General features: G+C 36.1%; 2 protein-coding genes across 3 annotated transcripts; both read right to left on the bottom strand.

The window, feature by feature from the left end:
- Positions 1-7010: 7010 nt before the first annotated feature.
- Positions 7011-12858, bottom strand: LOC139432455 (uncharacterized). Of its 2 annotated transcripts, XM_071200996.1 has the most exons (3): positions 12618-12858; positions 12372-12544; positions 7011-12290 (listed from the first exon to the last, which is right to left on the bottom strand). In XM_071200996.1, the coding sequence occupies exon 3, from the start codon at positions 11753-11755 to the stop codon at positions 7511-7513; it is 4245 nt and encodes a 1414-aa protein (XP_071057097.1). In that variant the 5' UTR covers positions 11756-12290; positions 12372-12544; positions 12618-12858; the 3' UTR covers positions 7011-7510. The 2 variants fall into 2 exon arrangements, with proteins under 2 accessions (XP_071057097.1, XP_071057096.1); XM_071200995.1 differs by having other exon boundaries at positions 7011-12544.
- Positions 12859-20161: 7303 nt separating this feature from the next.
- Positions 20162-25468, bottom strand: LOC111423464 (uncharacterized). The gene has a single exon (XM_023056691.2). It carries the CDS (start codon positions 25466-25468, stop codon positions 20162-20164), a length of 5307 nt encoding a protein of 1768 aa, XP_022912459.2.
- Between the last annotated feature and the right edge of the window lie 730 nt (positions 25469-26198).

The following is a 26198-nucleotide window of genomic DNA, read 5'->3' as shown; positions in this document are numbered from 1 at the left end:
CTTTGTTCCCACGAAAAGAATTTTCTAATAAAATTTTAAGTAAGTTCTTTGGTGATGTAGATACCCTTCGCTTGCAAACTAATCCAAAATTAGAAGCTGTTATTCTAAATAATCTATGTTGTTTCCAATTTGGATTAGTATGCTGGCCTCTGGTTTCTTCCTCAATTATCCTGGCTTTATCCCTTGTTTTGTTTAACAATCTAAATACCACCTCTCGTCTTCTAATTAATTCGTCTTGTGATATTTCTTCAACATTTCCGTAAATCTATAGTACAATTGAATGATGCTACATGTTTTATTTCTTTAATTTGATTCCAAAATAATGTAATATCTACAATTCTCTTTCCGCTAATGTTATGATTGTTATTAACATTGTCATCGCAATTGGGTTGGTCTATTTGTAAATTTGGTAAAGTGACTGTATCTAGTTCGCTGCAAAATAATATATCATGATATTATAAATATTATTTATATTGTTATATCTGTTAGATATCACTTTATTAACAATATTCTCAATAAACTACAAGTCATCAATTTATAACAAACGAAATAACTTCCAACGCCTCACACATTCGGCTCTCTAACTCAACTTTGACTCTCTTACTAAACTAATGCCCTTAACCGTCCTTCCCACTCCCTACTCTCTCTCTTCTTCATCTCTTTCTCTCTCTTAGCGGTATCGATCTTCACATTCGGCCTTGCTACCATTTGGGTCGTCCTCGGCCCTGACTTCCTCATCTTCCGAATTCATTTCTTCTTCGCTGTCTGTCGACTCATCTTCTTCTTCGTCCAGATCTGTTATGACACACCATGGCTTCATACGGTCGGATGCAAAAACAGAATGATAAGGTTTTTGACTTCTTGGTGCTCCAGGTATATCTTTCAACTCGTATCTATCGTTTGGTAAAACTTTATGGACGACGTAAGGTCCTTTGTACCGTAATGCCAGTTTTCTAGATTCGCCAGTAGCTGTTGCTTCACATTTTACTAACACCAAGTCTCCTTCTTGATATTTTCTTGGTTTTATGCGTAGTTTGTCAAATCTTTCCTTTTGATCTTTCTGTCGTTTTCTAATCTCATGTAGTGCGTCTGTTCTTATTTCTGTTATCTCTTCCTCACTCACAGTTTCATCTTCTGTTAGCGCCAATAACAAATGATTTTGTAAAGCATTTCTAGGCCTGTAAGCGAATAATAATTCATGAGGTGTTTTCTTCGTGACACTATTTGGTAAAGAATTTAAAGCGAATTGGATTTCACACAGTCGTTTATCCCAATCTCGTCCATTCTCATTCTCACTTCTTGTAGATATTGCTGTCATTAGTGTTCTGTTGTAACGTTCCACCTGTCCATTTGCACGTGGTGTCGCGGTTGCATTTTGAATATGTATGATTTGATTCATTTTACAATATTCCGTAAATTTCTTTGAGCTGAACGCCGTGCCTCTATCAGATACAAGTCTAGTTGGTGGTCCAAAAGTATTCTGTATTTCTTTCATAATCCTCACGACTGGTTCACTTTTTGTATTCTTCACTGCTCTTACTATTAGATATTTTGTAAAGTTGTCTATATATACCAGAAGATGTGTGTTACCCTTCGTACTCTTAGGAAACGGCCCTAAATGGTTGATATTAACTGTATGGAAAGGTATTGGTTGTCTCTCTATATTATGCAATTCTCCTTCCTTTTTACCTCCAGATATTTTCCTATATGCACATTCTATACAGGCTCGTATATAATTTGTGACTCTTTTCCTCATTTTAGGGAACCATAAATATTGTTTAAGGTGACTTATCGTTTTGTCCACACCATAACGACCCATACGATCATGACTATTTTGAATGACCTTCCATATAATCCCTTTGGGTACAACCCAACGTTTATCATCTCCCAATTTTCTATATAATCTGTTCTTAATTAATTCATAATCGTGATGTATTTGTTTCTCATCGTTATTATTCGGGGGTCTTTGCAATATTTGCGTTATTGTCATTAATTTTACATCTTGCATTTGCATTGTTATAAGCCAATCTTCTTCGTTAATCATTAAAATGTTCAAACCAGCTATCTCTGGTTCACTAGCCTCTTCTTGAGGACATCTACTCAATGCGTCAACATGTTTTATTTGTTCGGCTTTTCTATGCTCAACCACATAATTATATTCCAACAATTTCAAACGCCATCTAGCAATTCTCGGTGACATATCTTGTTTCTTTACTGTTTGTTTAATTGAATTGCAATCTGTTATTATTCTAGTTTGTTTTCCTAGCACATACACTCTAAATCTCTCTAGACTCTCGACTATAGCAAGCATTTCCAATTCGTAACTATGGTATTTAGATTCGATCTCAGATGTTTGTCTACTATAAAAACATATTGGTTTCCACATACCTTCAGTTTTCTGCATTAATATTCCAGCAACACCTATCTTACTAGCATCAGTATGTACTTCCAGTTCAGACCCAGGATTGTATAATGCCAAAACCGGTCTTTCACATAATCTCCTCTTTAGTAATTCAAAAGCATTTTCTTGTGCACTTCCCCAAACAAACTTCTCATCTTTTCTGGTTAATATTGTCAACGGTTTAACAACAATGGAAAAGTTCTTAATGAATCTTCTAAAAAAACTAGTTAACCCAATAAATTGTCGTACTTCCTGCACTGTTGTCGGTCTCCGAAAATAAGAAACAGCTTCAATTTTCCTAATTCCTGGTCTCAGTCCCTCTTCGCTAATCTCGAACCCAAGGTAGTCAATCGTATTATACAAAAATTTACATTTGCTCATTCTTAATGTGAGTCTAGCTTCTTTCAACACTTTAAGTACGATTTTCAATTTCTCAAGACCTTCCACGACAGTTTCGCTCGCAATCAATATGTCATCCATGTACACAAGAGCAATATTTGGTCCTACCTTTCTTAAGACTTTACTCATTAAACGGTTGAAAACACTTGGGGCGTTAACAAGTCCAAATGGCATCCTGTTAAACTCGTACAAGCCATCTGTTGTTACAAAAGCTGTTAAATGCCTGCTTTCTTCACTAATCGGTACTTGGTAATATCCATTAGCTAGGTCAAGAGTAGTAAAATATTTCTTACCAGCAAGTTTATCTAGTTGTTCATCTATCAACGGCATTTGTGTATGCTCTTTTCGGGTCACCTCGTTTAGTCGCCTGTAATCAATACATAAACGCTCTCGTCCTGTTTTCTTACTCACCAGCACAACAGGACTCGCATACTCAGATGTTGAAGGACTAATAATACCAGCTTTCAATAATTCACCGACTTGATCGTTGACTATATCTCGCTGACTATATGCTAGCCTATATGGACGACTTGATATTGGTTTTGTATTTGTAACTTCAATCTTCATCTCAAATAAATCCGTGCATCCCAAATCAGAATATTTATCCGCAAACATTTGGTCATGTTCTTCTAATAATTTAACTAACTCCATTTTGTCACTTTCTTGTATTTCTGCATTTACATCAACTTTTTGCTTTTGTACTTTCATCTCAGTTCTTGCTATATCTACTATTTCTTGTTCTGCTACAGCTTGGTTACAACCTTTATTGAAATCTTCATTATCTAAATCGAATTCTACATATTCAATTTCTTTAGTTTTCTCTTCTTCAATCTGACTTATTGTCAAAGTATTATATTCCTTTATAACACGGATATTAGGTTTATCTAAAACACTTCTTCCAATTATTATTGGGTCATTCTGGGTCGAATCAGGTACAACAAGTACTTCAGATGTCATCTCTATTCCATCTATTACTATTTCAACATTGGATTCTCCTATTGGTCGACATTTCCCTCCCCCAAATCCTGTCAGTCTTACAATAGAGGGTTTATAATGTAATTTTAATTCATCTGCTTCCTGTTGGCGTATTGTAACTACATCACTACCAAGATCGATAAATGCTACAATGTCGGTTTTATTAATCTGTACAATTTTATGATATTCATCTCTACATGTATATTGTTCTACTTTATTTACTCGCCTTGGTGTAGTACAATCCTTCGCAATATGCCCGTCTCTATTGCATTTGAAACATTTTCTTTGTTTTGGTTTGCTGCAATTTGTCGCCATATGACCAGTTTCACCACAATTGTAACACCTTCTTTCATTCCGAGAAGCACTGACTGACTTATCACCTTGTGGATCATGGAATGTATCTCGTTGAGTATTTCCCCTTCGATCGGACATATTTTTCATGGTTGCTTCATAATCTTTTATTTTTGATAATAAATCTTGAGTATCACATGGTGTACTAATAGCTAATAACTTCAAAAGTTCTCTATCAGGTATTCCCATTATGATATATTTTACCAACGATTTTTCATTTATCTCACCCTTATTTCCAATAGCTTTCATGAAATATACATAATTCTCGTATGATTCATCAGGTTTCTTTTTCTTTCTTGATAATTCAAAATGAATATCAACGTCATCAACGGCTGTAGGAAAATCAGCAACGACCAATTTTTTAAACTCAACCCAACTTGATATTCGGTCTTGTGCTCCATTAAACCATAATTGTGCAGCGCCTTTTAGTTTAGACACAGCGTTAAACAGTAAAGTATCATCTTCCCAATGAAACACCTGTGCCATATTTTCGACTTTTTTAATCCATTGTTTCGCCGTCAGTGAATGTAATTTTCCAGGGTCAAACTCAGGTAAAACTTGATTTCCAGCATTATAAAAGTAATTTACGCTTCGTCCGGAATCGTTTAATTTTCTTTCTCTTTCCATCAAATCTCATTCCCTCTTTAACAATTCTCGTTCTTGTTGCAGCAATCTTCTTTCTCTATCGATAGACGTTTCATCTTCAACATTGAAATCTCGTACTGTTGAACAACCAAATTCGCCTGTCACGTCCACCGTTTCTCCGTATTCACTCATTTGTTCTTTTTTTTTTTTTTAAACACCACGTATAAAGTATTTAACCGACGCAACACCTGTAATCTTTCTCGAATATACTATGACGTCACCACAATCCGTTAAAGTAGCGTCCACACTCGTTTCCAGAATCGTCCACGTTTTTATTGTTTTTCTTTTTACTAACTGGTTTGATTTATTTATCGCACCGCTGCTCTGTTAGATATCACTTTATTAACAATATTCTCAATAAACTACAAGTCATCAATTTATAACAAACGAAATAACTTCCAACGCCTCACACATTCGGCTCTCTAACTCAACTCTGACTCTCTTACTAAACTAATGCCCTTAACCGTCCTTCCCACTCCCTACTCTCTCTCTTAGCGGTATCGATCTTCACATATCTAATAATTATACAGGTGTCCCAGAATATGCAGCATTTAGGAGTAATCTAGTTAGGTATGTAAAAATAAACAGAAAATAAATTATTTTTTATACCAGAAGTATTTTTTAATGATATCTTTGTTATTATTCAAAATAGTTTGATACAATTTTGTAAATTGCAACAGTAAATTAAGAATAGTTAATAATTTAATTTAGTACAACAATGTACAACATTTTATCTTAGTATCTGTATTAATACATCATTAGATCTGGGTATCAATCGTATCAAAAAAGTGTTGTATATTATATATGATGTTATTTTTACATAATGTTTCTGTTATCAAAAGGAATGGGCATCCTTTTAAAGGTGTGTTAAAGATTTTCTAAAAAATAATTACCAATCAAAATTGTTAACATTACTATCATCCTCAGTGCGAGAAGCGCGGTTCGTCCATCGCAACTTACCAAGACTACAAGTAAAAAAAACTTATCTAATTGATTCAAGGGATATCGGCATAAAAAGTTTTCAAATTAATTACCGTTTACGTAACGTAGTAATCGAACAAGAATACCGTCTATTTCGGCCCATTTTATCCACAAATAACTCACAAGCACAAAACACTAAGAGTTTATAAGAGCAGTAGTCATTCAGTTACTATAACTAAAGTATACTAAATTATTTTTGTTTATAACTACAAAAATGGTTTATAAATAAATAAGAAAAAGTTTATAGAAATAAATAATTTATAATTACTATTTTTTTTTAAATACACTGCTAATAAAATTGTTGACAGAAGCAAGGAAAAATACAAGTAAAGCTTTAAAACCGATCTTTACTGTTTTCGCCCTACCTACATAATATGATCTTCTATTTTAAAGGAATGCAATTCTAATTCTTACTGTTCGCGCGACAAATGTCGGGAATAATTGTAGGTGTTGGTTCGAAAGAAAAATTGGAAAGTTCTTACTTGAATTGGGGTTCTAAGTTGAATTCTTCAGAGGATCGAATAAAAAAGCGTCGTTTTAACCCTTTGTCTACCAGCGGTACTTAAAAGTCTCGCAAAATATGCATACGTTCAGCTAATCAAAGCTAACGTGATTATTATTGCAACAGTGAGACTTAAAAGTACCGCTGGGTGATAAATGACTTTTTATAAAATTTAATTCTGGTAGGGAAGGGGTTAATAACGAATACAATAATGGCTGCTTGTTTTTATTTTTAACATTTGAAATCGACAAAATTGTCATGGTTACATAAAATTTGGTTTGTTATTTGGGTTGCCTAAACATTCCACCCACCAAAAAATATTATTTTTTAACAATTAATATTTGAATAATAATAACAATACAAAATACAATGATGAATTAAAAAAGAAAACAAATAAATAAATAGCGAAAAGAAATAAAATACAAAATTCAATTGACGGGTAATACAGATAACTTTGCGACGGGGCGCATTAATCTTCCGTTAGCGGTCTTCACAACCACTACCCGTACAACGCCATCTTGCGCTGGATGTATTTCCACTACGCGTCCGATCGTCCATTGCAATGGGGGACGCTGTTCATCCTTAATGACCACCATGTCTCCCATTTTAATCATAGGAGTGATTTTGTTCCATTTCATACGTTGCTGCAAGGTATGTAGATATTCAGTCCGCCAACGGCCCCAAAAATCTTGTACCATACGCTGCAGCAAATTCCAACGGTCGAGACGGTTTATTGGACTCTTGGTAAAGTCTGGACTAGGTAATTCCACATTTAACGGTTCCAAACATAAAAAATGTGATGGTGTCAAGGGCAGCAAGTCGTTGGGATCGCTTGACAAAGGGCATAACGGTCTTGAGTTTAACACTGCTTCGATTTGAGTTATCACCGTGTACACTTCTTCGAAGGTAAGTATTTGTTCTCCAATTACTCTTAATAAATGACTCTTCACAGATTTGACCCCAGCTTCAACCAATCCGTTAAAGTGAGGTGCTCCTGGAGGGTGGAAATGCCACTGAATGCCGAAAGTCGAACCAGTAGCTTCGGCAATCTCTTTTAACTTGTTGTTCGCTCCAATAAAATTAGTTCCTTGGTCACTATACAAATTGATGCAATTCCCTCTTCTAGAGAGGAATCTTCGGAGAGCCGCGATGAAAGCATCAGTCGTAAGATCTGTAACCAACTCCAGATGAACAGCTTTAGTAGACATACAAAGAAAAATACACAGATACGATTTTACAGAACGAGATCCCCGTGATCAGTTCATGGTAGTGCGTATGGGACCTGCAAAATCGACTCCTGCTGCTGAGAATGCCTTCACTTCTGATATTCTGTACTTTGGTAGGCCGGCCATCAATGGAACTTGTGGCCGTGGATTCATCCGGAAACATCTGATGCATTTAAATAACACGCGATGGATTGCTCTTCGCGGAGACAGGATCCAATACCGTTGAGCCAATAATCCATGAAGGGTGCGTTGACCAGGATGTAAATATTCACGATGAATTGTTTCGATTATTAATTCACTTAGTCTTGAATCACACGGCAGTAATAAAGGATGTTTATGTTCGTATGGTATATCCGAATGTCTTAATCGTCCACCCACCCTGAGCAACCCGTCACGATCGATGAAGGGTGTGAGTTTACGAAAGGGTTTTGTTACCAACTGGTTTTTGATAAGAGCATTGAAGACACACGAAAAATGTTGATTTTGAACATGTTTTATGAGAACATGAAGTGAATCTTGCAGTTCAAATTGTGAAAATGATGAGAATAAATTAACGTTGCGGTTTTTCTTAGAAAGTAGAATAAACCGTCTTATGTACGAAATAATTCTTTGGATTTTTGATAAGGAAGAAAATTTAGTAAGTAAGTGATCCAGAAAATGTGTTTGATTTTCCCCACAATTTACTAAAATAGGTTTGCTCTCTTTAGCAATTGCTTCATTATTTTCATATTTGAAAATGGGGTTAACTGGCCACTGATCGGAATCTTCTTTCAACCATGATGGACCATTCCACCAAAGATTAAAAGATGACAATTGACTTGGACATAAACCACGGGAACCACAATCGGCTGGATTATCATGAGAAGGCACATAACGCCACGATGAGGGAGGTAATGCGTTTTGTATATGAGAGACTCTGTTGGCTACGAAGATTTTCCATCTACACGGAGCTGAATGAAGCCAGTGAAGTACCACTTGTGAATCGGTCCACGCAACGACTAAATCGACAGGTAAATTCGACAGTGTGTTGGTGATTGATGAAAATAAATCGGCCAACAAGGTGGCTCCACAAAGTTCCAGTCGAGGGACTGAAATCGTCTTTAAAGGGGCCACACGTGATTTGGCGCAAACGAACGAAGTCGTTATGAGATTGGATGTGGAACATCTAAGGTATGCGACAGCGCAGTAACCCGTTTGCGATGCATCACAGAAAAGGTGAAGTTGGATGTGTTCGGGTTGATCAGGAATGATCAAACGAGGTAAATGAATATCGGATAATAAACTAAGATTATGTTTAAAGGTTTTCCATTCGGAATGGATGCTTGACGGGGGCGATTCATCCCAATCGAGATGAAGGGACCATAATTGTTGAATGAAATGCTTGGCTTTAAATGTGCATGGTGTTAGAAATCCGAGCGGATCAAAAATCCTAGCAATGTCTGATAAGATGGTTCTCTTATTGCAAGGTGATTCATGGGATGTATATGAAAAGGAAAACTGATCGGAGCAAGGATCCCACTGAAGACCGAGGACCTTAACGGAACATGTTTCATCATAGTCCATGGAGATGGGTCGTTGTAAATCGGATTCGGAAACCGCAGTTAGAACATCAAGGTTGTTACTGGCCCATTTTCTTAATTTAAACCCGCCTTTGTTGAGAAGGTTTATTAATTCTTGTTGTAGCGTAAGTGTCTCATTAATAGTGGAAGCTCCAGTGACAATGTCATCAACGTAAACGTTGTGTTTCAGTACATGGGAAGCTTTAGGATAGTCATTTGAGTACACATTAGCCAATTCAAGAATTGTTCTGAGAGCTAAGAACGGTGCTGAAGAAACGCCATAAGTAACCGTGTTTAATTGATATGACTGTACCGGTTCTTCAGGGGAAAAACGCCATAAAATGTTTTGAAATGTTCGATCTGAAGGGGAGATTAAAATCTGCCGGTACATCTGCTGAATATCACAAGTGAATGCGTATTTAAAAAATCGGAAATTGATTAAAATATTAACGATACTCTGTTGCAATTTTGGACCAATCAACAGAACATCATTTAACGATTTGCCATTAGATGATAACGCAGAGGCATCAAAGACTACTCTAAATTTTGACAATTGATTATCATCACGAATTATGCAATGATGAGGAATATAATATTTAATAGACGTAATATCTGGAGAAGGAATGAGGGACATATGATTAGTCTCAAGATAATCTCTCATGAAATCAACGTATTTTTTATGTAACGACACATTTTTCAGTAGGCGATTTTCCAATAAAGTAAATCTTTTTAAGGCGATGTTGTATGAATTTCCCAGAACAGATTCATCCTTCTTGAAGGGTAAAGATACGATGAATCTTCCGGATACGTCTCGTCGATAAGTATTCTTGTAGTGATCTTCACATTGTTCTTCTTCTAAAGACATTGTTTTATTTTCAGAAATTGATTCCAATTCCCAAAAACGTTGAATTACTGAATCAATAGAATCATCAGTCGTAGAAACGCAAGTTGATAATGAAGTCGATGTCGATAATTGAGATTTTCCCATTAATATCCATCCAAAGACGGAATGTAAAGCAATAGGATCGTTCTGACCACCGCAGACACGACCACCAGTAAAAATTTGAGGAACTAATTCTGCTCCCAATAGTAGATCAACATCTTTGACTGAGGTATTATGTTCAGGATGAAAATCCAAACATTTAAGATGATCGTAAGAATTAATGATACGTGATAATGAAGGTTGAGCAGAACAAATAGACGGAGTAACAATGGCTTTCAGATCACAAGAGAAATTTTGGGATTGACAAGATTGAATCTTGCAATTAACGATGCCCTTATTACAAATTGATGTCATAGAGTTCAATCCATGAATCTCCAATGAATGACTTTTACGTGGCAACCGAAGTCTTTGCGATAGTTTGGTGGTAATAAAATTAGACATGCTCCCGGAGTCTAATAAAGCTCTTGCCAAATGAAGTCGACCAAAATGATCACGAATCTGTACGAACGCGATAGGTAAAATGACCTGATGATTAGCGCCTTCTATGGATACGTTGCCATTATTACATGCAGTCGTCCCTACATGCATAGTTGGTTGCTTCTTAGTTTCAAAATGTAGCAATGTGTGATGACGTTGATCGCAGGAATGACAGCGATAATTGGATGTACAAGAACTTGTATTGTGATTTTTGTTTAAGCAGTTGCGACAGAGATTGTGATCTCTTGCTATGGATAATCTTTCTGAAGCTGATTTTGCAAGAAACTTAGAACAACGATATATTGAATGTGATTCTGGGCATAATATGCATTTAAAAGATAGTTTTACATCTTCAGTTTTGAGGTTAACCGATGTTTTGCCACGATAATTTTGAAAAGGTTTGTTTTTGTTCATGGAAAGTTTATCAGATGTGAGTAACACTGAATCGAAAGCCTTTGCTTGGTTTTCTAGGAAATTAATTAATTGAAGGTACATTGGAATTTCAAAGGTGGTATGTTCGGATTCAAACTTGGTTTTTGTAGAAATGTTTAACTTCTGAAGAAGAATATTAAACAAAAGAAAGTCCCATTGATCAACGGGAAAATTAAGCATCCGAAAACCGTCTATATTTTCTTTGAAGGTATCTATTAAAAACCTAAAAGATTTCGATGACTCTTCTTGTATTGGTTTCAGAGCAACGATCTCGTTAAAATATAAAGTAGCAAGATGACGTTTATTCTGGTACCTCCCCTTTAACGAGTTATAGGCAATTATATAGTTGTCATTGGTCACAGGAAGACCTTTTATTAAATTTAACGCTTCTCCGGACAGTGAAGTGAGAAGATATTGATATTTGGCTACGGCTGATAATGAATCATTGTCATTAATCATTGTATTAAATAAATCGAAAAAGGTCGGCCAATTTTTGTAATTGCCGTCAAAAACAGGAATTATGATTTTGTTTAGTTTTGGACATGATTGCGGAATAGGAATAGGTGCAGGTGACGATTTATTTTTTATAAGGATCGATTTGATGGTAAAATAAGCTTTATCAACTTCTTTCCTTACCTCATCATGTTGTGGGAAGTCACCATCTGAGATAAAACCCATGATCTGGTTGTGAATGTCTTGAAATTGATCATAAACAGTATCAACGCGGTCTGCCCGTGCAGAAAAGATACATTTATCTTCTTCCGAGATCAAGTTTTGGCCGTAGGTAAGAGTTTCATTTAATCTATTAAGCAAACTAGTCCTTTTTAAAACGGCCTTTTGTAATTTATCAGTTGTCGTTGTCATGGTGAATAAATAAATTCAAAATAAACGAAATTAAATATAAATTAAGGGAAAAGGAATCTCGGAAACAGCGTCGTGCGTCCGGATCACCCCAAGGTACCGGGAATTAAAGCGCGGCAACGAAGGGCCCAACAACGCACGCTGGCGAAGATGTGTCCGATAACCGGGGAAAAGAGAAAATACCGACAATCCGGCTCGAAGGACCAAATGTTCGCGCGACAAATGTCGGGAATAATTGTAGGTGTTGGTTCGAAAGAAAAATTGGAAATTTCTTACTTGAATTGGGGTTCTAAGTTGAATTCTTCAGAGGATCGAATAAAAGGCGTCGTTTTAATAACGAATACAATGATGGCTGCTTGTTTTATTTGTAACATTTGAAAATCGACAAAATTGTCATGGTTACATAAAATTTGGTTCGTTATTTGGGTTGCCTAAACACCAAGTATGGCGATAAAGCACGAAACTGCGAAAAAGAATGTATGTTTTATAATTCCTTTAAAGACACAAATCTTTCATCATCTTCACAGAACCAAAAAAACTGAAACAAGTTTCGCTAGAGAACAACAATTCAATAAATTCAAAACTTGATTCAAAACAATTCAATGAACGACGAACGCACCCGATAATTAATCAAATCAGTTCTCGTCTTTATGTTTACGATAACCAATCCAATTTAAATTTTCTGATTGATACAGGAGCAGACATCTCTGTGCTGCCTTATAAATTCTTTCGTAAACATAAGAGAGATACCATTTCTACATTAACGGCTGCAAATGGTACGCCAATAATTACCTATGGGACAAAATTGTTAACATTAACATTGCAATTAAGAAGAAATTTTCCACAATTGCTGATGTCAACAAACCAATTATTGGCGCTGATTTCTTAAACAAATTCGACATTATCGTCGACATCAAAAATCGTCGTTTAATTGATAATACTACCAAATTATCTTCAATAGGTAGCATCAAAAAATCTTTTATACCAATACCCAAACTTTTCTCTATCGAAACTAAATTCACTTCTCTCGTTAAATCTTTCCCAAAATTAACTTCATCACCTAATTTTTTATCTCCAATTAAACACACAACGCAACATCGAATAATTACAAACACTCACTTGCCGTTTTGTTGTCCAAGACGTTTAGACCCCATAAAATTTTCTATCGCTAAAAAAGAATTTGAACACATGGTATCACTTGGAATCTGTCGGCCATCTTCTTCACAAGTTTCTTCCCCATTGCACATGGTGCCTAAAAAAAATTCGAATGATTGGCGGCCATGTGGCGACTATCGTCAATTGAACCTTGCCACAATACCTCAATCTGCATCTTCATGGTTGTACAATATCAGGTACCTGTGGCTGAAGAAGATATTCCCAAAACAGCGATTTCAACACCATTTGGCTTATTCGAATTTTTGAGAATGCCCTTTGGCCTCAAAAATGCCGCCCAAACGTTCCAACGCTTCATGAACGAAGTACTTTCTGGTCTAGATTTCATTTTTGTCTATTTGGATGATATCCTTGTCGCAAGTAAAAACGAAGAAGACCATTTACTTCACTTATCAATACTCTTTGAGAGGTTAAGCGCTTACGGTATCAATATCCAACCATCAAAATGTCTTTTTGGAGTTTCCTCTTTAGATTTCCTTGCGCATGAAATCTCTTCAGAAGGAATCCGCCCTTCTCAATTGAAAGTAAAATCTATTAATGATTTTCCAAAACCTACAAATTTAAAGGAACTTCAAAGATTTTTAGGGATGATAAACTACTTTCACAGGTTCGTACCAAATTTTTCAGAGATATTACGACCTCTTTATAATTTGGCAACTTCTCTTCGTTCCAAAACACAACTTATACTTTGGTCTCAGGAAAATTTCAATTCTTTTGTTTCGGCCAAAAGTGCTTTAGCAAATTCGATCGCTTTAGCTCATCCTTGCCCTGGTGCTGCTTTACATTTAACCACAGACGCTTCCGACACTGCTATGGGAGCCGTTCTTTCGCAAGCAGTTGATAATTTTACAGCACCACTTGCTTTTTATTCAAAAAAGCTCACTTCTACTCAATCGAAATATTCCACTTTTGATCGTGAATTATTGGCAATTCATTTTACAATTTTTACTGATCACAAACCGTTAATAAATTCCTTTTTTAGTCTTTCAGATAAAACTCCTCGCCAAACCCGTTAAATAAATTATATAACACAATTTACCTCAAAAGATAAGATATCTAAGATATCAAATTTATTAAAGGTGACTCTAATATTGTAGCCGATGCTTTGTCACGAATCACTATTGAATCCCTTTCATCTAATTATCCATCGCCTGAGGACATACGAGCAGCCCAAGTCAAAGATGAGGAGTTAAATCATCTTCTACGCAATCAATTTTCGAACAATACTCCATACCAATTATCTCTTCAAACGGTTGCAAATACAAAATGCAAAGTTTGGTGTGAAACTTCTTTAACTTCACACAGAATTTATATTCCTAAAAATTTGAGAAAAGAAGTCTTTGATAAATTTCATAATTTAACTCATTCTGGCATTCGATCAACACTTCACAATCTTAAATCTCGCTTCTTTTGGCCTCACATGTCTAGAAACATTCAATTATGGACAAAAGCTTGTCTAAATTGCCAACAAGCGAAAGTTCATAGACATATCAAATCTCCTCCTCAGAACATACCCATTCCGAGAGGTAGATTTGAACATATACATATTGATTTAATTGGTCCTCTTTCCCCATCACTTGGTTGTACTTACATACTAACCGTTATTGATCGGTTTACTCGATGGCCTGAAGCGTTTCCCCTCAAAGATATAACCTCTTCTACCATAGCGACTACATTACTTCGTCATCATTTTTCAAGATTCGGTATACCTCACACTATTACCCATGATCGAGGCAAACAGTTTGAATCCAAACTTTTTTCTCAATTTAATAAAATACTTGGTATCCATCAAATACACACTTCCACATACCATCCACAAAGTAATGGTATTTTAGAGAGATTTCACCGAACTCTCAAAACCGCTATTACTGCTAGTAGTTCTGGTAAAAAGTGGAACGACGCTCTTCCACTCATTTTATTAGGACTACGATCTACATTAAAAGAGGATCTCGGTTGTACTTCCGCTGAATTAGTATACGGTCAAACACTCCGATTGCCCGGAGAATTCTTTATTACTTCTACCTCACAAGTGGAAATTGAACCACTTTTATCAAATTTGCGACAGAGTTTCTCCGCAATTAAGCCAATTTCTTCATCATTCCATTGTTATTCAAAACCTTTTATTCATAAAGATTTATTTAATTCAAATTATGTTTTTGTTAGAATCGAAGGTCGTCGACCTTCACTTAATTTTAGTTATGATGGACCTTAAAGGTTATTAAAAAATATGAAAAAACCTTTAAGATTCTTCGTAATAACTTACATGATACCATCAGCATAGATCGTTTAAAACCTGCATTCATTTTGAATGATAAGTTGCATGACAATTATGACAATGTCAACTACGTTGATACATCAGAATAACTAATTAACCAAAATTCATCACATTGTCAATTTAAAATAACCAAATTAATTTTATAAACATCAGTTGACAGTACTATACGTCAACAGATGCGTTTCTTTTTATATGCATTTCAAATGGTCTGTTGCTGAACCTGTAATGTCCCTTTTTATGGAGGGCTTGGATGATGAAATGAAACCCAATCTTCCCTTTACTAATTGGTACTTTATTTCTATTACTAATTCTTATACCTAGTCGATGCCGACTGTCGCTTTTCAACGTCGACTCGATTACTTACATATTTGCTGAGGTGTATATTTTACCTGAGTTCAATACACCTCAGCTTTTGCCTACAATGCAATCTACCTTCACACCTTCCCGGTTTTATAAAATAAAATTAACGTTACAATGTTTATTTTATTTATCACTATTAAAATGTTTTTTTTTTTAACTATAATAAGGTTTAACTCTATTCTTATGTACTACAACATGCTTATTGTTTATTTTTAAAATTACGTTAGGCGCCTGATCAATTATAACTTTAAAGGGTCCCTTATATATTGCTTCCATTTTATTCTGTCCTTCACTTTTTAACAACACTTTGTCATTAAATTTATACTTAACACTATTAATCTTATTATCTAACTTACATTTTCTATCGGTTTTTGATTGTATTAAGTTTTTCTGAGCATCATTCCATGCACAGCTTAATTGGTATTTTAGTTCGTTCGGATAGTTATCAAAATTATAAATGGGCTCTCTATTATTTAGAGTGTTGAGTGGCAAATTACAAACCTTTCCAAAAACTAACTCATGAGGAGTGTATTTAGTTTCACTATGGACGGTATTGTTAAAAGAAAAACACCAAAAAGGTATCCAAGAACTCCACGTGTATGGGAATTTGTTGGTTTGTATGCGTAAATACGCCCCCAGATTTTTATGCGTATTTTCGAGAGAACCTAAGGTTTCATGATGGTAAGCGGTAGAGGTTAGATGTTTAATTCCCAACATTTGTGCTGATTGTTGGAAAACTTTTGCTAAAAATTCGGTACCTTGGTCGGTAACAATATCTTTCGGAATCCCAAATTTTAAGATGAAATTATTAACAAATGATCTTGCCACCGTTTCAGATTCCTTGTTTTTAAGCGGATAAGCTTCTACGAACTTACTAAGTTCACACTGAAGTGTCAGTATGTATCGATTATCGTCATTATCCTGGGTTATGGGTCCTACAAGGTCTAAATATACTTTCTCGAATGCTGATGACGCTGTTGTTGTAATTGTTAGAGGTTCGATTTGATTTTTGGAATACTTGTGCCTCTGACAGTCGTCACATTTTTTAATGAATTTTTCTATGTCACTCTTTAAATTTACCCAAAAATAATATTTTTTCACATTTGCATACATTCTATTCACACCGGCATGACCTCCGGTCGGAAGCAAATGAAAGTCGTTTAAAATTAATTGTCGAGTTTGCTTGCAATGTATGCCTTTTGCATTAGAAATAATGTTAATTTTAAGATTATATTCTCGTATTCGATTGCAATCATTTGTTAAGCGCTTAATTAAATTTTCATTTTCTTTATACTTTAATATAAACAATTCTGGAATTCCATATTTTTTACAAATACTAGATAAAGATTTCAACTCTGCGTCTAGAGCTAGAGTCGATAAATCATTAATTATATAAATTATTTGTAATTTTACATCATATAAAAGCTTTCTCGACTTAATTAATTTATTGTGAATAGATGATAATTCTCTTTTGTTTAAACATCTTAGTTCTACTGAATTCAGAGGTTGCTTCAACAGTTCGACAATACCAGGGTGGCCAGTCCTTGTACCATCTTTAGTACTTTCGTCAATCTCTGAATTTGCAGCTTTCTTTATTTCGTTTTTAGCTTGAGCTCTCGTTGTTATAAAAACATTTTCTGTTAAAACTTTAAGGTCTTTGACATCAATTTTTATTCTTGACAATGCGTCAGCAGGCGCATTCTGCGTACCCCTCACATAATGCACCTCAAAATTATACTCTTCAAGAACTAACCTAAATTTTGTTAACCTGGACGACGGATTAGTCATTCCAAACAGATATACCAAAGGTCTGTGGTCTGTATAAATTTTGAATTTACGTCCATACAAATACGGTCTGAAATGTTTAATAGACCAAACTATAGCCAAAAGTTCCTTTTCGATTGTAGCATAGTTAATTTCCGCTTTGTTTAAAGCTCTACTAGCATATGCAACTGGTCTATCATCAGAATTACAAAGGACAGCCCCAATTGCGTACCCAGAAGCATCAGTTCTAAGAATAAATTGATTATCGAGAGAAAAATTTGGATACTGTAAAACTGGTGGTTTTATTAATGCCTGTTTTAAACTATCAAACGACTTCTGACAGTTTTTATCCCATTCAAAACTTACTGATTTTCGCGATAATTTATTTAAAGGAATAACAATTTCAGCAAAATTTTGAATAAATTTACGATAATAATTAGCAAAAGCTACGAACCGTTTAGTTTCATCGGCTGACTTAGGTACGGGATAATTTTGAATTGCAGTAATTTTGTTTGGATCGGGATAAATACCATCTGCCGAAATAAGATGTCCTAAATATAATATTTCTTTTTTTAAAAATTGACACTTTCCTGGATTGAGCTTCAAATTCACTTTTCGAAGTCTATCAAGAACTTTAATTAAATTTTGATTGTGATTTTGTAAATTGTTTCCGAAAACAATCAAATCATCGAGATAAACGAAACAAGACTCAAAATTCAATCCAGACATAGCAATAGTCATGGCTCTTGAGAAGGAACTTGGACTGGTTTTCAGCCCCATAGGCAGTCTGGTCATCTGAAATTGACCTTTACTAGTTGTAAAAGCAGTGTATTTTCTACTTGAAGGTTCTAATTCGATCTGATAGTACCCCTGTGAAAGATCCAAATGTGAAAAGTAAAATGCACCAGCTAACGAATCTAATATATCGGTAATATTTGGTAAGGGAAACCTATCATCTTCTATGTTTTTATTTAAGAGTCTGTAGTCCACAACTACCCTCCATTTTTTATTACCGTTAGCATCAGGTTTTTTCGTGACTATTAATAAAGGACTAGATTTTGTTTCTTCGATGATTTTATCAGTTAACATTTTGCTAATCTGTTTGTCGATTTCTTGTTTTTGACTATGTGGTAAGCGATATGGGCGTACATAAACAGGTTGTGCATTTTCCTTTAATTTTATACTTTCTTTTACAACGTTTGTTACAGTAACATGATCATTTTCTAATAAAAATATGTCGGCATACTTCGCGCAAATTTTTTGGATTGAATCTTTTTCTTCCTTATTTAAATCTTTTGTGTTAATTAAATCTAATAAGTTATCAACTCTTTCTAAAGAAATCTGGTGATGATCAAAACTAAATAAATCATAACTTGATAAATTTGATGTTGTAGGTTGGAAGTTTCTAATTTTAACAATAGTATCATTGGTATTTAAAAACCGAACTGGAATCATGTGTGATTTTGGGTTAGCTATAGCACCAGCTATAAAAACTCCTTCGCAAATTTCAATAGAATGAATCACACACTCATCGGGGTCATCTACCCAACAGTACTTAACTATCTCGCATCGGGGAGGAATTGTAGTACAATTATAATAATCTGATTCTAAAGGTATAGTAATTGTACCAAAAGAAAGTAAAAATTTTTGAAAATTAATATTTGCTGAATGTTTTATGAGAAAGTCTGTTCCAATAATTCCATCCATTCGACCTCCAGAATCCTTTAAAACTAAAAATTCGTGATTTATTTCGTAATCAAATGCAGGGTTTAAAGAAAGATTAACTGACCCAATTGATTTTGTAGAGCCAGCTATTCCGTTAATAACTACTTGTTTATTTGTATTAATGTGTTCATTTGACTGTAAAACTTTTGAAAAAATTATGCTTACCGAAGCCCCCGTGTCTATAAGAAAAAATAAATCATTTGCCCTATATCGCATACGCGCATAGTTCATACCATCTGAATGTTTAAAATTACCTCGTCATTTTTCGTTTTATTCACGAAAAAACCTTTCATCGGATCGTGAATTATTTTCTTCCGATGTCATGTTTTCCGCATAATAAGCACTTTGATTTTGTTGTGAATGTCCGCGGTTAGTGCCCCGACCTCGATAAGGCCGACGCTGTACTTGCATTTGTCCACGGTTAGACTGAGGAAACGAATAATTATTGTTTCGATAATTAAAATTACCTGAATGTGCAAAATTTTGATTTTGAAATGGTTTACAATTTTGAAAATTTTGAAAACCTCTGTTTCCTCTGTTGGCATTGCCAGCAAAACCTCTCTTACAATTTCTATTTACACCCCTGTTTCCTCTATTATAACCTCCCCGCTTATCATAATGAAACACATTAGATGAAGATGGTTTATTTCGTTCTTCATCTTTCGCGGCGCTTATTGCATCTCTCAATGTTGAGCAATTTCTGGCTTTAACTATCATTCTAATGTCATGGTTTTTAATTCCATTGCAAAAAGAATTAACAGCAATTTTTTCATTGACCACTTTCAAAGATTGCAATAATGTTGCATCATTTCCTGCCTGAGCCCAAGTAAGGTTACTCAGAAGTTGTTCAATTTCTTGACCAAAATCATCTATAGTGTGGAAATAGTTTTAATAAAACGCACCACGGTTCATAAAAAGCTTACTTATTTACTCTTTTAAACACAATAAGTAACTTTAGATAGAAATAACAGAAAATAAAAACATAACATAATACAGTAGGGGTGCGATGCGCTTCGAACATTTCACCTCGCTGGTTCGAGTGGTACTGCTTATCGGTTGTCGCTGCGCCGATGTGTTCCACGCAACCAGGGATTCCCCTGGCTTCGTTTAATTCATTCTAAATTTTCCACATCCTCCCCCGGCGAAAAGGCTTGTAACTCCAAGGGGTACAAGAGTTGGACTGGTCGTCGTAATGTAGTTCCGCCGCTTAACTTTACTTCACATGCCCTTATTTTATTATCTCTACCTTGGTACAAATTCACAACCCTGCCCATCTTCCACTGCAACCTAGGACTGTTTTCTTGCACCAAAACAACATCCCCAATATTCAATGATTTGGCATTTATCGATTTTCTTAGATGCGCTGTCCGCAATTGTTGTAAATAATCGGAACGCCACCTGTCCCAAAATCTTTTCAACGTTTTCTCTCTATCTCTCCACCTTTTCAATATTTCAGATCTACTTATCTCCTTCGAGGTTAAATTCATACAAAATCCTACTTCAGTCCTTCCAGTCAAAAAATGAGAAGGAGATAATATAGTCAAATCTGTTGAGTCATCACTGATATATGTAAGTGGACGAGAATTTATTGTCGCCTCGATTTCTATTAAAATAGTTTCTAATTCGTCTCGTTCGACGTATGCTCTACCTAAAGTTACTTTTAATGCGTCTTTAACGGTTTTTACCATTCTCTCCCAAAAGCCACCCCACCATGGAGCTCTTTCCGCTATAAACCTCCAATGAATTCGGTGCTTTCTAACTAAATCCTGAATCTTTTCTGATTCCAAGATAGCGGATAATTTTCTTAATTCAAGGTCTGTTCTCTTAAACGTTTTGGCATTATCAGAGTATACAACATCAGGAACGCCCCTTCTGGCAATGAACCTTCTCAACCCTCTTATACAACATTCAGTTGTCAAATCTGGAACCAATTCCAGATGGACTGCTCTTATAACCGCACACGTAAATAACATTATATATGTTTTCGTTCGTTGACCTGCGACGTTGGCGTATAGTGGACCAGCAAAGTCAATGCCTGTTATATTAAATGGATTTGTCATAGTTACGCGAGTCTTTGGTAGTGGAGCACATTCTTCGTTTCCAGGTTTTCCTTTCAATCGTTTACATTTCAAACATTGGTTAAGGATTGCTTTAACTTTCTGACGTCCTTGCGGAACCCAAAATCTCTTTCTTAGTTCAGCTAAAGTCGCATTCACTCCATAATGATTTACCCCCTCATGACATTTCCTTATAATTTTTTCCGTCAACATTGATCGTTTTGGTAGTATGATTGGATGTTTCTCATCATAGCTCAAAGGCGCTTCATCTAATCTTCCTAATAAACGCATGACACCATTCTCATCTAGAAATGGTTTCAACATCAGAATCGAAGATGATGATTGTATCGGCATTCCCCTTTTTAAAGCTTTCACCTCATTCGGAAAATCCTTTTCTTGTATATATTTTATCCAATAAGTGCCTGCTTCATTTAGATCTTGTGTCGATAATCGCTTTGATTTGTACATCTTCTTTGTTAATTTAATAAATCTTATAACATAAGCCGTGATTCGCATAATTTTCTCATATGTTCCATACTTTTCCAATGGAAATATGGGCTGTGTTTCCGGTGTGGATTCGTTTCGTTGTATAGTTAAAAAACTGCTAACTTGATCCACATCTGGTTCAAAATATTCATCGCTCGGCCAATTCTCTTCATCATTCAGCCATTTAGGGCCTCGCAACCATAAGTTAGAATGAATTAATGTTTTGGCTGAAATTCCTCTCGTTAATAGATCTGCAGGATTTTCTTTTCCAGGACAATATCTCCATACGCCATCGCTCAATTTGTGTATTTCGTTTACACGATTTTGTACGTAAGGTTTCCATTTCTTGGATTTTCCTCTAATCCAATATAAGGATATCTTTGAATCTGACCACAGAGTCGTCTTCTGGATATTGATCAACATATTTTTTGCAATGTAATTTTGAAGTCTCGCTGCACATAAAGCTGCTGTCAGTTCTAACTTAGGTAATGTAAGTTCCCGTTGACCTGATTTATCTATTGGAGCAACTCTGTTTTTTGACATCACATAGTTGCATTCGTTGTTTGATAGGCATCTTATGTAAGCTACTGCTCCATATGCATATGGACTTGCGTCTGCAAAAATGTGAAGATCTACCTTGTCCCTTTTGTTTTGAATGATACACCTGGGCACTCTTAGCTCAGACAAGTCATTTAGTTCTTTGCACCATTTTGACCATTCTCCGCTTTGTTCTGGGTCTAATACATCATCCCAATTCAGTTTTTTCTTCCACAAGGTTTGCAGTAGAATTTTCGATTTTACTGTGCATGGTCCAAGTAATCCTAATGGGTCGTAAATCTTCGCTACTGTTTTCAGAACTTTACGCTTTGTCGGTACTGTGTCTTCTTCCTCTGACTGTACACTTACTCCTAATTCATCATGTAATGTATGCCACAATATGCCCAACACCTTTTGCTCACCTTGTCTGGTTACCTTTTCATTTGTTTGAAACACTGCCATCATTGTTGCATCATTAGAGCACCACTTTCTTAAATTCATGTTTGCAGCTTGCAGAATCTGCATTGACTCGCTATATAAGTTCTGAGCTTCATCCAGGGTACTTGCTGCCGTCACTAAATCATCGACGTAAAATGACTTGGACAAAATTGACGCTGTGTTTTGTAACTTTTCTGGCTGGTCTTCGAAATGTTTACGCAATGTTGCTGCCAAAAGGAATGGACTGCTAATGATCCCAAACGTTACTCTCTTCATGCGGTATGTCGTTATGTTTGATAGTTCCATCGCTGACGTCAAGTTTTCAGGTACTGGATCTTTATACCACAGGAATCGCAGCACGTCGCGATCGTTGTCGTTTATCGATATTTGTAGAAACGCCTTTTCGATGTCAGCAGTTACACCTATTGCACCTATACGGAAATTCAATAACATTTGTAATAAATCAGGAATTAAATTGTCTCCGCAGTGCAATTGTTCATTAAGCGATTCGAAACCCGGCGCATGCGCGGATGCGTCAAACACTACACGAACTTTACTTGTGTCTTTATCGTCGCGGTAGACTGCCCTGTGTGGCATATAGTACTTCCGGTTCGCGTCTGTCTCGTTAGTTACCTCTTCTGCACAATTGTTTTTTAGGTATTCGCGCATTGCTACGTCATACTCATTTAACTTTCCGCTTTTATGTAGTTTAGACGTTAGTGTTTTTAGTCTCGCTAGAGCTCCCGCGTAATTCGAGTCTAAAAATTGGTCAATTTTCCACGGTAACGACACTTCATACCGCCCGTCTCGCCAGTTTATGTATTTGTTTTTAAAACCCGTTGTAAAATCACTTTGCACGTTCGCGGTCGCGTTTATACCGAGAGTTTCCATTGACCAAAACCGTTTCAAGTCCATAGAATCGCTTGTTACTTGTGCATGTAGAACCGTCGCTGTGTTAAAGTTGACCATGAAGTCGTATTGGTTAGCTACGCTGCTTGGTCCGTGTATTGTCCACCCTAATGTGGAATTTACTGCCGTCAATCCATTGGTCAGTTGTTTTACTTCGCCCGTGACAAGCTTCCAATAATAGTCTGCGCCAATCAAAAGCACAATTCCGTTACGCTGTCCTTCTTCAGAACTATCAGCCAGCTGATACTTTGCTGCAAATTGTCTGATCGCTGGTTCGTTTAATGTAGGTGGATTCAGTGTATCAAAACAAATTTCAGAAACTTCTACTGCATTAATCTGAGTTATGTTTCCTGTATTCAAGCATTTGAGGTTTACTTGCACTCGATTGCATAACTTCGCTGGTGTTCGATCTCTTTCGCCAAATGGTTGAATAGATATCTTATGCTTGCCAATAACTTTTAGTCCTAATTGACGAGAGATACATTCTCTTATGAATGTGAGTTGGCTACCGCCGTCCAGCACCAATCTTATCGTTGCATTGTCATCTTTCGTTACTATTTGTGCGCACGCTGTTTGTAAATACACTTTGCTCAGTTGACCGTTTGTTAGCAAACTTGTTGAATTTGTCGCTGTATCCTCGTCGTCTGTACGCCTCTGGTCACTTAGTTTTCTTCGCTCGCATACAGTCGTTGCATGTCGCTGGAGGCATCTTCTGCACTTGATATTAGTTTTGCACTCCTTTGATAGATGCTTTGGTTTTGTACATCTATAACATCGTCTATCGGCTTTGAGTTTGTCCTTCTTCTGTGTTATCGTCAAGGATCCGTTGCAATTTGGTGTTGTATGATCTGACGACTTGCAGAAGAAACACACGTTCTTTACTTCCGTTAACAATCCCGCCACAGTATAATTGTCTTTATTTTTCGCGTACCCGTGACCTTGTTTAGATTTTTGATTATCGGTTTTATTACGATCCTTGCCTGGTCCGGTTGTCACGCACTCCGCTTGTTCTAATGAACAAAGTTCAATTTTTATAAACTGAAGTAAATTTGTCAACTCTTTGTTGTAATCCGCGCTTTGAGTTGAATCACCGCTAACCGAAACCGCATCGTCGCTATTCTCGTGTTCGTTATTGAATTGTCCCGTAAATTTGTCCTTATTAAATCTCACTCGCATTTTATACGGTAACGCTTTAAATATTATTGATTTTACTAGGAGTCCGTATTGTTCCGGCGCTATTCCTAGTGTCGCTAAAGATTTTGTTATTGTTGACGCTGTATTAAATAGCTTTCGAAGTCCGTTAATGTCCGTTTCGTATTTTACCGACGCGATATCCATTAATGTTTCAACGTATGAATCGACGATACGTTGCGAGTTTCCGAATTCCGCTTTCAAAAGTTCTATCGCGTTTACGTAAGAAGCTCCACTCGACGTCAACCCAGCTATAGTGGCCGCCGCACGTCCCGTTAAATAAGATTTTAAATAAGCAAACTTGCCTACGTCATCTAATTCGCTATCATGAACCGATTGTTTAAATTGTTCCCAGAATTCTGGCCACGTCGCAATATCACCGTTGAATTTCTTTAATTCTAGTTTCGGTAACCTTACCGTATTTTTAACGGTTGTTTGTATACCAATCGCTGGAGATGTCCCGCTTCCAGCTGGACTGGGCGCCTGGCTAGTCGTTTCCCCGCTGACGGCGCTGACGTTAGCCTTCCGACGGCGGCACTGCAACCTTGCTATGGCGTCCATCGCTTGTTCATTGTACTCTATGATTTTTTCGCACTCCGCTTCCATTTGATCTTCTCCAAACGTAGGCGCCAATCTCTCGTTTACGTCTTCTAAATTTATCTGAACCGCTTTTATTTTCGCTAGTAATACGTCGATTTCATCAACAATATCACTATTTAATTGCCGCGTGATTATATCTTTCGATTGATTTATCAGCTTGGTTAACTGAGCACGTGTTGTCTTTCTTACAGCTAAATCCATCGTTGATTTTTCTTTGTTCTCTACACACACGTCACTTCGCTACGTAAATTTCCGTAAGCTTCCCGTGGTTTCGGCACCAAAATGTGGAAATAGTTTTAATAAAACGCACCACGGTTCATAAAAAGCTTACTTATTTACTCTTTTAAACACAATAAGTAACTTTAGATAGAAATAACAGAAAATAAAAACATAACATAATACAGTAGGGGTGCGATGCGCTTCGAACATTTCACCTCGCTGGTTCGAGTGGTACTGCTTATCGGTTGTCGCTGCGCCGATGTGTTCCACGCAACCAGGGATTCCCCTGGCTTCGTTTAATTCATTCTAAATTTTCCACATATAGATTTATCGAATTGATGCGCTTGATGAAGTTGGTTAGATAAAACTACCGCAGACTTTTGTGTAACAAAATTAGCTCTTAGATCGCTAGTTAGGTCTCCTACCGATGTATAAGTACTATTTAACCGAATTTTTGCATTCTCAGAGAGTCGAGTTTTTAATATGAAATTTATTAACCGTGGTTGGTCTTCAACTTTTACCATATCTGAATATAACTTAATACAATCAATCAACTTTTTCGTGGTATCCTCATTTCCGTCCATCGACGGTAGTAAACTACCAGCTACTTTTAAATCAAAAGCTTCACCCATTGTTTCTTGAATATTTAATCTACTAATGAGGATACCATGAATTTCCTTAATTACGCTTTCTATCTCTTTATTATAGATAC

This window comes from Onthophagus taurus, unplaced genomic scaffold, assembly GCF_036711975.1.
Source record: "Onthophagus taurus isolate NC unplaced genomic scaffold, IU_Otau_3.0 ScKx7SY_15, whole genome shotgun sequence".
Classification (NCBI taxonomy): domain Eukaryota; kingdom Metazoa; phylum Arthropoda; class Insecta; order Coleoptera; family Scarabaeidae; genus Onthophagus; species Onthophagus taurus.
The sequence above is the reverse complement of the archived record's forward strand: the minus strand, read 5'-3'. Positions and strand labels throughout refer to the sequence as shown.